General features: G+C 43.9%; 1 protein-coding gene across 2 annotated transcripts; it reads left to right on the top strand.

The window, feature by feature from the left end:
* The first annotated feature begins 6,768 nt into the window (after positions 1 to 6,768).
* Positions 6,769 to 11,921, top strand: SLC7A3 (solute carrier family 7 member 3). 2 transcript variants are annotated; one of them, XM_059910171.1, is made up of 12 exons: positions 6,769 to 6,863; positions 7,879 to 8,282; positions 8,611 to 8,769; positions 8,938 to 9,115; positions 9,313 to 9,425; positions 9,551 to 9,773; positions 9,967 to 10,106; positions 10,201 to 10,303; positions 10,549 to 10,715; positions 10,880 to 11,046; positions 11,378 to 11,486; positions 11,624 to 11,921. In XM_059910171.1, the coding sequence occupies exons 2-12, from the start codon at positions 7,913 to 7,915 to the stop codon at positions 11,752 to 11,754; spliced, it is 1,860 nt and encodes a 619-aa protein (XP_059766154.1). In that variant the 5' UTR covers positions 6,769 to 6,863; positions 7,879 to 7,912; the 3' UTR covers positions 11,755 to 11,921. The 2 variants fall into 2 exon arrangements, with proteins under 2 accessions (XP_059766154.1, XP_059766155.1); XM_059910172.1 differs by lacking the exon at positions 7,879 to 8,282 and having other exon boundaries at positions 6,826 to 6,863.
* Positions 11,922 to 15,047: the final 3,126 nt, after the last annotated feature.

Genomic DNA, 15,047 nt, shown 5'->3' with positions numbered 1-15,047 from the left:
TTAAGGTTACCAATCCAAAGCAGGGAGACTGTCTTGGATTACCTCAGTGGGCTCAGTGTAATCACAGAAGCCCTTAAAAGTAGAAGAGGGGAGGTCAGAGAGATTCAAAGCAGAAGGATTTGATGCTTTAGAGCTTGGAAATGGAGAAGATCATATGTTAAGGAAATGGGACTTCAGTCCTACAATTGCATGGAACTAAATTCTACGAACAACGTGAATGAGCTTGGAAGTGAATTTTAGATGCTCTTCCCCAGAGCATCTAAAAAGGAATGCAGATACTTTGATTTTATCCCTGTGAGACCCTGAGCAAAGAATCCAGCCATGCAGTGCTGGACTTCTGACCTATATAAAGTGTGGAATAATAAATTTGTGTTGTTTTAAGCCTATAAATTTGTAGTAATTTGTTACGGCAGAAATAGAAAACTAATGTAGGTACCTTTCCTTTTGTAATTAATATGTAAACTGTGGGGTGCTATTTTGAGATCATGTGAATATCTTGTTTTCCATCACTCAAGGATCATCTATTGATTATGCTTATCTGAATCAGTTATTACTTTGGTGAGTACAAAACGGTGAGTTTTGAATTCTAGCATTTCTTGTAGATTTATTAGCTGGTGTTCTTCTATAAAGAAGAGCTTCCCCCTGCCATTTAAAAGCATCACTATGAACTTATGAAGTCTCTTAAAATTCAGTGTATTATCCAATACTATTAATGTTCTTTTGAAATTAAGTTTGGCAACTTCGAACATAAAATTTCAAAATTAAATATACTCACATTCTATGCTCAGCAAGTCCACTGATAGGTTTATACTCAATAGGAATGTACACATGTGTTCAGCAAATGATATCTACTAGAATGTTCATAGCAGTACTGCTTGTAGTAGCTAAAACCTGGAAAATAACCAAAAGTTGATCAACAAGGTAGAAGGAATAAATTGTGATATATTCCCACAAAGGAATACCATACAACTAAGAATGAATGGTCTACAATGACACACAACAATATGGATGAAACTCAAAAAGTTAATGTTGAATGAATTTCCTCAGTCTGGTAAAGGGTATATACAAAAAACCCACAGGGACTTCCCTGGTGGCACAGTGGTTAAGAATCCGCCTGCCAATGCAGGGGACATGGGTTCAAGCCCTGGTCCAGGAAGATCCCACGTGCCGCAGAGCAACAAAGCCAGTGCGCCACAACTATTGAGCCTGCGCTCTAGAGCTCGTGAGCCACAACGACTGAGCCTGCGTGCCACAACTACTGAAGCCCGTGTGCCTAGAGCCCGTGCTCCACAACAAGAGAAGCCACCACAGTGAGAAGCCCACACACTGCAACAAAGAGTAGCCCCCACTTGCCTCAACTAGAGAGAAAGCCTGCATGCAGCAAGGAAGACCCAACGCAGCCAAAAAAAAAAAAACCCACAGCTAGCCATCATACTTAATGGTGAAAACCTGAGTGCTTTCCCCCTATGATCAGAAGCAAGGCAAGGATGTCTACTCTCACCACTTCTATTCAACACTGTACTGGAAGTTTGAGCTAGAGCAATTAGGTAAGGAAAAGAAATAAAGGGCATTCAGATTGGAAATGAAAAAGTGAAACCATCTCTGTTTGCAGATGATATGATCTTGTATATAGAAAGTCCTAAGGAATCCATTAAAACACTATTAGAACTTATAGGTGAGCTCAGCCAGGTTGCAAGGTACAAGATCAATATACAGATATCAATTATATTTCTATAGGATCAATGAAAAAAATAAGGAAACATTTTATTTACAATAACATTAAAAAGAATAATATACTTGGGAATATATTTATCAAAAGAAGTACAAAACTTACTCTCTGAAAACTACAAAATATTGTTGACAGAAATTAAAAAGACCTTAAAAAATGGAAAGACATCCCATGTTCACAGTTCAGAAGACTTGATATTGTTAAGATGGCAATACTATCCAAATTAATCTATGGATATAAGGCAATATCCATCAAAATTCCAGCTGTCTTCTTTGCAGAAATTGGCAAGCAGATCCTACATTTCACATGGAAATTCAAGGGACCCCAGAATAGTCGAAAGAATCTTGAAAGAGAAGAACAAAGTTAAAGGACTCGCATTTCCAATTTCAAAACTTACTACAAAGCTACAGTAATCAAGAGTGTGGGACTGGCATAAGGAGAGACATATAACTCAGTGGAATAGAATTGAGAGTCCAGAAATAAACGCTCACATTTTTGGTCAGTTGATTTTTGACAAGGGTGCCAAGACAATTCAATGCGGGAAAGAATAGTCTTTTCAATAAATGGTATTGGGACACTTGATATCCATTGCAAAAAGATATCCATTGCAAAAGAATGGATTTGGACCCGTACCTCACACCTTGTACAGAAATTAACTCAAAAATGGATCAAAGACCTAAATATAAGAGGTAAAACCATAAAACTCTTAGAGGGAAACATAGGTGTAAATCTTTGTGACCATGGATTAGGCAATGGTTTCTTACATATGACACTTAAAGCAGAAGCAGTCAAAGAAAAAATAGATAAATTGGACTTTGTCAAAATTAAAAACTTTTGTGTATCAAAAGACACTATGAAGAAAGTGAAAAGACAGCTTATAGAATGGGCAAAAATATTAGCAGATCTTATATCTGATAAGGATCTAGTGTCTAGACTCTACAATAAAAAGACAATCCAATTAAAAATGGATGAACGATTTAAATAGATTTTTCTTCAAAAAAGATGTCCAAATGGCTAATAAGCACATGAGAAGATGCTCAACATCATTAGTCATTAGGGAAATGCAAATCAAAACCACAATAAGATACCACCTCACACTTACTAGGATGGCTATGATAAAAAAAAAGATGGATTATAACAAGTGTTGGTGAGAATGTTGAATAAATGGAACCCTCATAATACTGCTGGTGGGAATGTGAAGTGGTGCAGCCTTTGTGGAAAACAGTGTGGCAGTTCCTCGAAAGATTAAAAATAGAGTTACCATATGATTCAGCAATTCTACTCCTAGGTATGTACTCAAAATAATGTAACACATATGTCCACAGAAAAACTTGTATACTAATGTTCATAGCAGCATTATTCATAATAGCAAAAAAAAAAAAAAAGGGGAAGAGACAACCCAAATGTCCATTGGCTGATTAATGGATAAATAAATTTTTTTCCATACAATGGAACATTATTTGGCAATAAAAAGGAATGAAGTATGTACTTATACATGGTAGAACATCAATGAACCTTGAAAACATTATGCTAAATGAAAGAAGCTGGTTCACAAAAGACCACATACTGCATGCTTCCATTTAGGTGAAAATGTCTAGAAAAACAGGCAAATTTATGGAGACCAAAAGTAGAATTGTGGTTGCCTAGGGCTGGAGTGAGGGGTTTGGGAGGAAATGGGGAATGACTGGAAATGGGAACAGGGTTTCTTGTTGGGATGATGAATATGTATAAAATTGATTGTAGTAATGGGTGTACAGCTCTGTGGCTATACTAAAAACTAGTGAATTGTTCACTTCAAAAGGTTGAATTTTATGGTATGTGAATTTTATCTCAATTATCAAAAGAGTATGTACTATATGTTTCTATTTATATAAAGAACAAAAACAGGTAAAAAAAAAATCTAGGCTGTTAGAAGTTGGGACAGAGGTTGCCCTTGTCAGAAGGGAAAGTAGTTACTGGAAGGAAGCATGAAGGGGATTTCTGGGGCACTGATAATGGTTTGTTTCTTGATGTGGGTGCTGTTACAGAAGTGTGTTCATTTTGTGAGCATTCATTGAGCTGTACACTTATGATACCAGTGTGCACATTTCTCTGTGTATACCGTACCTCAATAAAAAGTTAAAAAATTTTAAGCTCTGTAACTGAAAGCAACAAACATAGGAAAATATTTGAATCGAATATTACAGAAGAAAGGTTAATATCTATATAAAGAATTAATTCTCATTTATAAGGAAAGCATCAGGACCCAAATAACTAAGTTGGAAAAAGAAAAGATATGAATAAACAATTTCCAAAAGAAATAGTAATTCTAAACAGAATGCACTTCTACTTTTATTTTATTAGCAAATGACTTGTTTAAATTATAGCTATGCTGGTGAGATTGTGGTAATGTTGCTTTGCTGTAATATGGCTGATAGCACTGTAAACTGATAAAAATCCTTTGGGAAGGCATGGTAACAAGTATCAAAATTTACAAATATGTTCATTATCTTTGACCCAATAATCCCAATCCTGGGAATGAAGCCTAAGAAAGTAATTCAACTAGAGACATTGTATTAATGAAGGTGTTTCTTAGAACAAAGGAAAAGTGGAAACAACCTGAATAAATGTTTAAATGGTTAAGTAAATAATGGTACATCAGTGCTATGGAATATTATGCAACCACTAACAATGATAATTTTGAATACTAGAAGTAACTTGAAAAATATTTATTTGATCATGAAAACAGAAGCATGCAAAATTATATGATAATATTGGGTGGGTTTTTTTCTTTTTTTGCAGTTTTCATTAGTGTTAAATTGTTTTATAATAAAAACAAACAAAAAAATTCAATGTTTTGCACCTGGCCATTATACCACAAGAAAGAGATAATGAAGCTGGAGAAATCCATAATGGTGGAGGACATCATGGAACTTCTGGAAAAATAAAAGCTGAGGAAGGAAATATGGTTGAATTCTACAAATTAATGAAAGGGATAGGTAGGTGAATGAGAAGAGTTGCATAAAATCTTGGAACGCTAGAATTGGAGAGCACCTCCTAATACTTCTAATTAACTGATCAAGTTTTTATTGAATAATTGAATGCCTATTAAGTCCACTGTTAACCTGCACATGCTAGGCTGGTCTCTACATGGGACCCTGACTTTACTTCATGCCTCAACCCCTTGCAAACTAAGAGGCCTTCTTTATATATCCCAGTCTGTACCAAGGACTTCTTTCCCTGAATATTTACAGCAGCAGTTTGTCGATTAATCTCATAATTGAATCAATCACCTAATCTAAGTAACCAAATAATTATCATACACACTAAAGTATTATTCTGAATATGAATTAAGTTTTTATTGAATACTTCCCATGTGCCAGGCAGGAAGAGTTGATTTCATAATCTCATCTAAGCATCTCAACAACCCTGTGAAACGTGTATATTATATCCAAAAACTGAGGCTCAGAGATGTTAGGTAATTTGCTCAAGGCCACACAGCGTCTGAGCTGGAAATTTAACCTAGGTCTAACTCCAAAGACTGCACTCCTAACCACTAGGTAATACAGTTTCAATTGTACTGTGTGTGTTTTCTTTCCCTAACTAGATTTTTAAGACTACCAGGGCCAGGATTTTATTTTCTGTATCCTTTGTAGTCTCTTCATTGCTATGCTAGCTGCTATACACATAGTTGGTGCTCAGTGAATACTTAAGGAAAGCCAAAACGGAGCTGTACCTAGCTGAAACTACCAGTTACTTCAAAAAGGATTTATATTTTAGATAGATTCATTGGTGACGTATTCATAATGGATTATTTAAAGGAAACAAGGATATTTAGGCCCATCCTTAATCCCTGAGATGTCTTGGTGGAAGAGAACCACACCTTCACAACCCTTGGTGCTCCGTTCTAAGAACTGATTAGGCTGGATGGGGTTTTAGGGTCTGACACCCGGTGTGATCTTTCTTTGATTCTTCTGCTCCTCTTCTGTTTCCCAGAAACTGCTAGCCTAAAAGGGCTTGTCTCCATGCTGGTGCTTCTCCTGGTTTGGCTTTGCTTGCTGCCACGCCTCCTTTTCCTGTGCATTTAAATGAGGTATGGTACCCATAGAGGCCGGTATTGAAGTCCAGCACACCAGGTTTTACCAGTAAGGTGGTCAACAAATAATTATGGTGTATGTCAGGCAAGTTATGCCCCTGAGCCTCAGTTTACTCATCAGTAAAATGGAATTAAATAAGCTCCCTCCTCTAATATTTCAATATTGTCAGGATTTCATAGTTAATATTTAGTTTAACATTTATAGGTTGCTGGAGGTACACTATGGAGAGACTGGGGCCTAGAAATCTAGATGGGATTAATTATCTGTGTACAGGTGGTGGCTGAAATCATCTTCCATTCTCCTGCTGACTGCATTAGGAAACACCCACAGTTGAGGGTCAGGGCTGAGGGGTTGGCGTCAGATGGCTGTCCACAATCTGGTAGGGTCCTTGGGAAAGATTTCAGGGGTGAGGTAACCTCATGTAGAAAAGAAAGCTTAGTAGGAATGAGAGTTGAGTTGGAGACTCCCCGGTGCTGTTTTCCCCTCCACCTCTCACCCCCCTCCCCCACTCCTGCCAATCACCGATTCTGACTATCAAGGCACAAAGGTAGAAAATCCCCTGGGGTTTCAGGCCAGGAAGCCTCTTATTGTCCGGCTCTGACGCTGAGCGAGGAGAATGGGAAAAGGCTGCCCTCCCCCCTTCCTCGCTCCCTGCCACGCTGGTCTTGCTTTTGCAAGTGCGAAGCAATGTCAGGCCCCACGCAATCCCTTTTGCAAAGCTGGAGGGAGAAAGAGAGAGACAGAGAGAGGGAGGGAGGGAGGAAGGGAGGGCGGGCGAGAGAGGGGTGTGTGTGTGTGTGTGTGTGTGTGTGTGTGTGTGTGTGTGCTGTGTAGCAAGGAGGATTGGGGGTGGGATTCCATGACGTTACCGGCCCCGCCTCCCGGTGTATAAAACGGGCGCTTGGCGCGCGACGACCCCAAGCAGCAGCTTCGAAGCCTGAGCAACCGAGCTCGGCAACCGCAACCGAACTCGGCAGCCCCAACCCAACTCGGCTGAACTCAGCCTCACCGAGCACTATTCGAGACGCTCCGCGCCCTGGGCTTGCGACAGCTCCCCGGTAAGCGTTGGGGGCCGACACGTGTGTCGGAGGGGGCGGGCGAGGGTCTGGGCATACCTAGGATTCTCTGGCAACCATGGCATGCAGTTGCATCAACACGGCCGTGACCTGTTGCTGGCGAGACCCCAGCCCTGGGAGCCAAGGCTCCCATTTCCACCTCAGCCCCAGACGTTTTCTAGATGGGGGCATAAGAAACTGGGAGCTGAGTCGCAGGGCATAGGGCGGAACCCCTCCTCTCGGGTGTGAGCAATTTCTGGCTGCTCAGGGGCCCCTCTCGGAGGGCGTCTCCAAATCTTTAGATGTCGAAGCCCCGCCTCACTGTTGATGCTTGCTGGTCAGCCTTGCGGGGCGGGAGGAAGTGGGGGAACATTTGCTTACCCCCCTGGGCGATGGCAGCGCCAGTTACACAGTGTGGGCTTGGAGAGGAGGGATGGAACTGAGTCGGTGCTCACTTTTGATCTGTAGCTGAGGTCGGTCCCCCCCTCCCTCCGGGAGATCTAGGAACCTTGCTTATTTGAAGCCCTGGGGGCGAGCGCCGAAAAGGAATGTGGATATTGGGTGTGAGAAGGGGGTTCTCCGCAGAGCTGCTGGCCTTTCCTGGGTTGAGTTCTGTTTAATCCCCAAAGAGCCACAGGCCAGGGGAGGGACACAATTGAGCTTCTCTGGCTCCTGGGTTGGGGTCTAGGATAAACGCTATAGTTTCCCCGCCAAAGAAAGAAGAGACTAATATTGATTGAGCACCTACTAGGTGCCAGGCCACTGAACTGTAGGGAGCTTTCACATGCCTTTTCTGAAATGAGTCCTTCCACAAACCTGTGAGGTATGTTATTCCTACTTGCATATGAAGAAACTGAGGTTAGAGGAAAAGTGACTTGCCTTTGTCCCTTCAACATCCTCCTCCCATCCCCCCCCCCCCCCCCAGCTCCTTTACTTGGTGGAGTGGGTATTGTAATTCACTCTTAGAGCTTAGGGATAATGAGCCCTATTGAAGGTCTTTTGTCTTGTTTTTCACCAGATCCTTCCTAGCATCCTCTTCAATTCCAGCTAGAATGCTGTGGCAGGCGCTTTGCAGATTTGGTCAAAAGCTGGTACGCAGACGTACACTGGAGCCAGGCATGGCTGAGACTCGCCTTGCTAGATGCCTGACCACTCTGGATTTAGTGGCCCTAGGTGTGGGCAGCACATTGGGTGCAGGCGTGTATGTCCTGGCTGGCGAGGTGGCCAAAGATAAAGCAGGACCATCCATTGTGATCTGCTTTTTGGTGGCCGCCCTATCTTCTATGTTGGCTGGGCTGTGCTATGCGGAGTTTGGTGCTCGGGTTCCCCGTTCTGGTTCTGCGTATCTCTACAGCTATGTCACTGTGGGTGAACTCTGGGCCTTCACCACTGGCTGGAACCTCATCCTCTCCTATGTCATCGGTGAGATGGTGGGGCAGGGGGGAACTGCACAGCCAGTGAAGGGGCACGGAGTCAGGAAATCTGGGTGGAATGGTGAAGTGAGGTGTTCATCATTCGCAGGACTTAAATATCCATAAATGCGTGTATTTGTTGGGGGGCTGGGAGGGTTGAAGGTGTGGAGAAATTGTTTGTTCTACTTACCTCTGTCTTGGTGTCCTTAATTGACTGGCTTTGGTTCTTAAAAGGTAAGAATAGGCGAAAATAGCAGGTATTCTTGTGAGACTGGTCTGGGGGAGGGAGGAGAGGAGAGAGGAAACTTGACCCCATGTTTCTGCCTCTGGTCCACCAGGTACAGCCAGTGTGGCCCGGGCCTGGAGCTCAGCTTTTGACAACCTGATTGGGAACCACATCTCTCAGACCCTGCAGGGGAGCATCTCACTGCACGTTCCCCATGTCCTCGCAGAATATCCAGACTTTTTTGCTATGGGCCTTGTGTTGTTGCTCACCGGTGAGGCAAGGGACAGGGACAGGGACAGCGACGGGGGTGGGGCTAGTGGGGACCAGGCCTGGGAGCTTGTGGAGGTGAGAGCAGTGAGAAAGAAGAAGCTGGGAAGGAAAGGTCTGCACTTAGAGGCAAGGAAAACAAAGCTTGGACTGAGGCCTTTCTTTCCCACAGGATTGCTGGCTCTGGGCGCTAGTGAGTCGGCCCTGGTTACCAAAGTGTTCACGGTGGTGAATCTTTTGGTTCTCGGTTTTGTCATCATCTCTGGCTTCATTAAGGGAGATCTGCACAACTGGAAGCTCACAGAAGAGGACTACAAACTGGCCGTGGCTGGACTCAATGACACCTATAGGTTAGGAGATTCAGGAGATGCAGAGCTGGGAGCATGACGGGGAACAGAGGGATCTGCGCCGAGGGATTCTGGATTGGCAGTGGGGAGGAATGGGAGCCTAGGCCTTGAAGGCTCAGCTAAATAGTTGGGCCTTAGAGAAAAGGAACAAGAGTTGGCTGAACACGCTCTTACCTTTTCTATCCCTTCTTTCACTTTAGCTTGGGCCCTCTGGGCTCTGGAGGGTTTGTGCCTTTCGGCTTCGAGGGGATTCTCCGTGGAGCAGCGACCTGTTTCTATGCATTTGTTGGTTTCGACTGTATTGCTACCACTGGTAACACAGTCATTCCGTTCCATCTGGGGCTTGGGCATCTGCGTGTGCTCAGGCGGCGTGTGGGTTGGAGTGGTAGAGGAGCGAGCCTGCTTCTCTGATTCAGAACCTTGTGCCCCTTCTTGTAGGGGAAGAGGCCCAGAATCCCCAGCGTTCCATCCCCACAGGCATTGTGGTTTCACTCTTCGTCTGCTTTTCGGCCTATTTTGGTGTCTCTTCGGCACTCACGCTCATGATGCCTTACTACCAGCTTCAACCCGAGAGCCCCTTGCCTGAGGCCTTTCTCTATACTGGATGGGCCCCTGCCCGCTATGTTGTAGCCATCGGATCCCTCTGTGCTCTTTCTACCAGGTCAGTGTCAAACGTTTGTTCTCCTCTGCTGTCAGAGTCTCGGGTGATAGCATTCCACACCAGAGAATACCCCTTAAAAGGCCCTTAAGAAGTCCCTAGAACGGCTGGGAGCAGAAGGTGGAGACTCCTTAAGCTCACAGTCTTGAGGAGAGAGATGCCCAGTCAACGCCGCTCTGGGCGTACTTCTCTCCAGCCTCTTGGGCTCTATGTTCCCCATGCCTCGGGTGATCTACGCGATGGCAGAGGATGGCCTCCTGTTTCGCGTCCTTGCCCGGATCTACACCGGCACACACACCCCCATCGTGGCCACTGTGGTCTCTGGCATAATCGCAGGTGAAAACTCGTCTTTGCCCTTCCCCTCGTTGTTTCACCAACTCCGTTCACTTTGCTCTTGCCTTCGCTCATGTTTTCTGCCCATCAATTTCAGCATTCATGGCATTCCTCTTTGAACTCACTGATCTGGTGGACCTCATGTCAATTGGGACCCTGCTTGCTTACTCCCTGGTGGCTATTTGTGTTCTCATCCTCAGGTGAGACTCCTTTCCTCTGCATACTGTGGTTTGGGTTTTGATTCTGAGATGAGGAGTGATGGGGATCTGCTCCTCCTTCTTCCTCTTCCTTCATCATTCTGACTTTCCTTGAGGAATACGGATATCCCTCCCTGCCAAAAAGAGTGGCTACCCGTAATGGTGACGAGGAAGGTTAAGCTGCCTGGGAGAAGATGGTATAGTGGTCAAGGGTTGTTCTTAATACTGCCATCTTCCTCTTGTCTCAGGTATCAGCCTGACCAGGACATGAGGAATGAGGAAGGTGAAGTGGAGTTGCAGAAGGAGAAGATCCATGAAGCAGAGAAGCTGACCCTACAGGGACTATTTTGTCCACTCAACTCCATCCCCACTCCACTCTCTGGCCAAGTTGTCTATGTTTGTTCCTCACTGCTTGGTGAGCATTGGCATTTTTCTCTTGGGTCAGCACGATGGGAAGGAGGGGAGTGTGTGGCATTTGGTGGCTGAGAGAGGGTGACCCTCCTTGCAATGGGGTGCCTAATGTCTTAATATGTTGCTCTCAAGAACTGGTTTTGATGTTTCTCAACTTGACCCTTGAAGCTCTACTGCTGAGTGTCCTTTGCCTGGTGCTGGCCCAGTGGTCCACTCCACTGCTTTCTGGAGACCCATTGTGGATTGCAGTGTTTGTGCTGCTCCTGACGCTCATTACTGGGATCACTGGAGTCATCTGGAGACAGCCACAGAGCTCCACTCCACTCCACTTTAAGGTAAATGACCTCTTTTTTTCCCCTCCACCAACCCATCTTGGAAGAATAGGTTCCAGATACCTTGCAGTCTCATACATATTCTTTCATTGGACAAGAAGGGAGAGATATAGGAGATACCTAGGCCAAAGATGTCTTCTCTGACCCTTCCTGTTCCATTTCCACAAATTCTGCATATGCTTGGAGTCCCATATGAGGTACACTACGTGAATGGACACTGAAATACACAGCATGAGTAGGAGTCGGACTCTCCCTTTCCTGGCTTGAGTAGGTTAGGGATCTCTTTCTATATCACCCTGTGGTCTGTACAAAGAAGATTTTGCTTTGTTCCCAGGTACCTGCTTTGCCTCTCCTCCCACTAGTGAGCATCTTTGTGAATATTTACCTTATGATGCAGATGACAGCTGGCACCTGGGCCCGATTTGGGGTCTGGATGCTGATTGGTAGGTATCCACTTGGGAAGAGTAGGCCTCTCGGGTCTCCTTTCCTGCCTCCTTTCCCTCTTGGTCTTGAGTAGGAGCCCTATTAAGCCTTTACAGGCCACTATTTTCCCTACCTCACAGCTACCTTTCCCTACTAGGGTTTGCTATCTACTTCGGCTATGGGATGCAGCACAGCCTGGAAGAGGTTAAGAGTGACCAACCCCCACTCAAGTCTAGGGCCAAAACTGTAGACCTGGATCTCAGCAGTGCCTGTACACATTCGATTTGACATCATCACACCTGAATGCTGTCTGTTCTTCCTGCACAATAATGGAGAGTACTCCTGACCACACAGAGAGCTAGGCTTCCCATGGGATGTTGGTGGGGGAACACAGATAGAGCTCTGTATTTATTGTGGAGTGAAGGATGTGTCTGCTCTTTCTTGTCTTTTTTCTTTTTTTCACTCGTCTACTTTTTAACTGTATCTGTAGCTGCTCACTGGCTTTTAAAAAATTATTATTAAAAGAAACTAGAAATAGAAATTATGTCTTGTTCTTTGCTTGCTAGAGATGATATGGAGCCTGACTTTCAGTGTGGAGAGCTTCAGATAAGTGTCCTTTGTTTGCTCCCGTCACCACAAAAGTATCTGCTGTGCCCTGTGTGTGCTTCTTGTTGGCTTGGGGTTTGAGTAGGGTGGTGTAAGTAGCCATCACGTCTAGTCACACTTCAAGGAACGATCTTGAGATATGTTTTCCCCTTGCTACACAAAAGGTTAGGTTCTGAATAAGTAGACAGCAACACTCGTCTCTGGGATTTGGGAGTGGACTCTGATCTCAACACTGGCATTGGTCAGGGCCTACACTGAGACCACTGTCTTCTGTTCCACCCCTTCTAGTTGGACCAGTCCCAGACTCCTATGACTGCCTGGACAACAGAAATTTTGGCTGTGGTGTTTAGTACTTCTGGGCAGGGGTGGACAATAGGAGAGGATGGGTAAAGGACTGTGTATATGTATAGCTACTGGTTGTTGTAAGGAAACAGAGGTTAGAGCTGCTCAGACCAAGAACTGTTCATTCCTCCATTTACTCAACAAACATATGAGGAGCTCCTGTAAAATGCTAGGCCCGTGCCGGGTGCTGGGGATACAAACATGAATAAAACATAGTCCCTGCCCTCAAGGAACTCACGATCTAGTGGGGGAGACAAGCAGGTAAACAGGAGACAATGCGATTTGTCCCAGGGCAGGGGTAAGTGCCGAGAGCTGCAGAGGCACAAAGAAGGATGTGCTTGACCTGAGTGTACCCTGCGGCTTGTGGGATCTTAGTTCCCCGACCAGGGATTAAACCCCGGGCCCTCGGCAGTGAAAGCGTGGAGTCCTAACCACTGGACCGCCAGCGAATTCCCTTGAGTAGGTGTTTATGAAGTGGACTGAGGGGAGGGCTTATCTGCCAGTGATCAGTGTGCACAAAGCTGCGGAAGTGTGAAAAGGCGTACTGTATTGGGGGTATGACATATAGTTTAGTGTGGCTGGAGGGCAGCATATATGGGGTTGTGGTGAAAGGTAAGAGACCACACGAATGGCCTGTATACCCTACCTAGGAATTCAGATGTTATCTTAAAATGGTGTGTGTGTGTGGAGCGGGGGAGGGGGTGTTGTCACTGAATGATTCCAAGCAAAAGGGTTGGTTGGATTTATTAGTCTGGCAGCAGCAAGGAGGATGGCTTGGAAGAGGGTGGGGGAAGTTAGAGCAGTGTGATAATAGCTGCCATTTATTCAGTATTTATTTTATGCCAGATACTGTGCATACAATCTCTTTTTAGTTCTTGCAATGACCCAATGAAGTAGATGTTATGGTAATTATTTTTTACAGATGAGGAAACAGGTTTGGGGTAAGAAATATGCTGTAGGTCACATAACTTGGAGTGATCAGGGCCGGGATACGCACCCAGTTCTGACTCTGCAGCCTGTGCTCTTTAGCCACTGTGCGACATTGCTAGCAGTAATTAGTTAGGAGAGCATCATAGTCATTTGCGCAAAATATTTCAGGATTTTTGGTCATTTGGATGTCGGAGGTAAGAAAGAAGTGGACGACTTAGATTTCTGGGTGAACTTTCTGGGTGAATGATCAAATTATTAGCCAAGATGGAGAGCGTAAGAGGAAGAGCATATCTGGGGAAAGATAAATTCAGTTCCAGATACGCTGAGTTTATAAACATGTACATGAGTTTAGCTTCATATAGGTGAAGATACATAATCACCCATTGGAACTTGGAGCTAGGCTAGAGGTCTAGGCTAGAGTTACAGATTTAGGAATCATCAACTCAGAGGGCAAATGAGTATGTAATGGAAGCTGTGTGTGGGGCTAAAGATTGCCTTGGGGCAAAATAAACAATCAAAAAATTTTGAAGCACAAATGATATCATTTCCTTTATGTACAAAGAACTCATAAAAAATAAGAAAGATGAATAGCCTGATAGAAAAATGAGTACAGGATATAGTGTTCAGAAAAAGAATATAAGATACCAACAAATATAAAAAAAGATACTCAGCCTCACTCAACAAGAAATGCAAATTAAAACAACCATGAGAATTCAGTTCTTACCTTCCAGACTGGCAAAACAAATTTCGATGACAAGGCATTGGCAAAAGTGAGGGTAAACAGGCAATCTTATGCATGATGGGGATATACATTCTTGTGACTTTTGCGGAGGGTAATTTGATGACAGCAGAATTAAAAACACATTCTTTTTGATCTGACAATTTCATTTATAGGAATTAAAAATTTACGTATATGAGGATACTTACAGTGACATTATTCATAATAGCATAAAACTTGGAAGCTACCTGATGTGCACCGGCCAGGAACTAGTTAAGTTAAATTAATTCAGTGGAAGACATACAGCCATTTAAAAGATGAGATCTTGCTTTCCTGGATATAAAAGCTCAGTATAAATCTAGGTTAAATAAAACAACATGGCATTTACTCAAAAAAAGAAAAATATAGAATTATATGTGCCAAGAGGTGATATGGAAAGAGCTCCAAGTCACACTTTAAGTAGAGACAAAACAAAATGGAACAAAAACCCCAAGGTGCAGAATATTTGTGTGAAAGAGCAAAAGAGGATGCATTTATACCTATTTTTTTTTCTGGAAAAATTAACCAGAAACCTCTGGTTTCTCCTCTGTACTTTTTCAGTTTTTCACCAGGTACAAACATTATTTTATTATTTTAAAAATTAAAAAGAAAATTTTTTTTTTGGCTGCACGTATGGGATCTTAGTTCCCCGTCCAGGGATCCAACGTGCATCCCCTGCGATGGAAGCGTGGAGTCTTAACCACTGGACCGCCAGGGAAGTCCCCAAACATTAGTTTTAAAATTCCTTTTAAAAATCATTATGATAGTAAAAGATTGGAGGAACTCTAACATTGAAGGGATACAGGAGGAGGAGGACTCAGTGTAGGAGGAGGTGGAGACAGGAGAGTGATGTGGAAGTCTAGGGAGGAAGGGACCTCTCAGGAGCAGTCAACAATGCCAAATGCTGCCTAGAGAGCCGAGTTAAATAAGATGAGGACAGAAAGGG

The sequence above is a fragment of the Balaenoptera ricei genome, chromosome X (assembly GCF_028023285.1).
Source record: "Balaenoptera ricei isolate mBalRic1 chromosome X, mBalRic1.hap2, whole genome shotgun sequence".
NCBI classification, from domain to species: Eukaryota; Metazoa; Chordata; class Mammalia; order Artiodactyla; family Balaenopteridae; genus Balaenoptera; species Balaenoptera ricei.
This window is presented reverse-complemented; position numbering and strand designations above follow the sequence as displayed.

Coding starts and splice junctions, on each gene's coding strand:
- SLC7A3 (XM_059910171.1), top strand. CDS start 7,913: ATGCTGTGGCAGGCGCTTTGCAGATTTGGTCAAAAGCTGGTACGCAGA. Junction 10,107..10,200: donor GGTCTCTGGCATAATCGCAG/GTGAAAACTCGT, acceptor CATCAATTTCAG/CATTCATGGCATTCCTCTTT. Junction 10,716..10,879: donor TGTTTGTTCCTCACTGCTTG/GTGAGCATTGGC, acceptor TGACCCTTGAAG/CTCTACTGCTGAGTGTCCTT.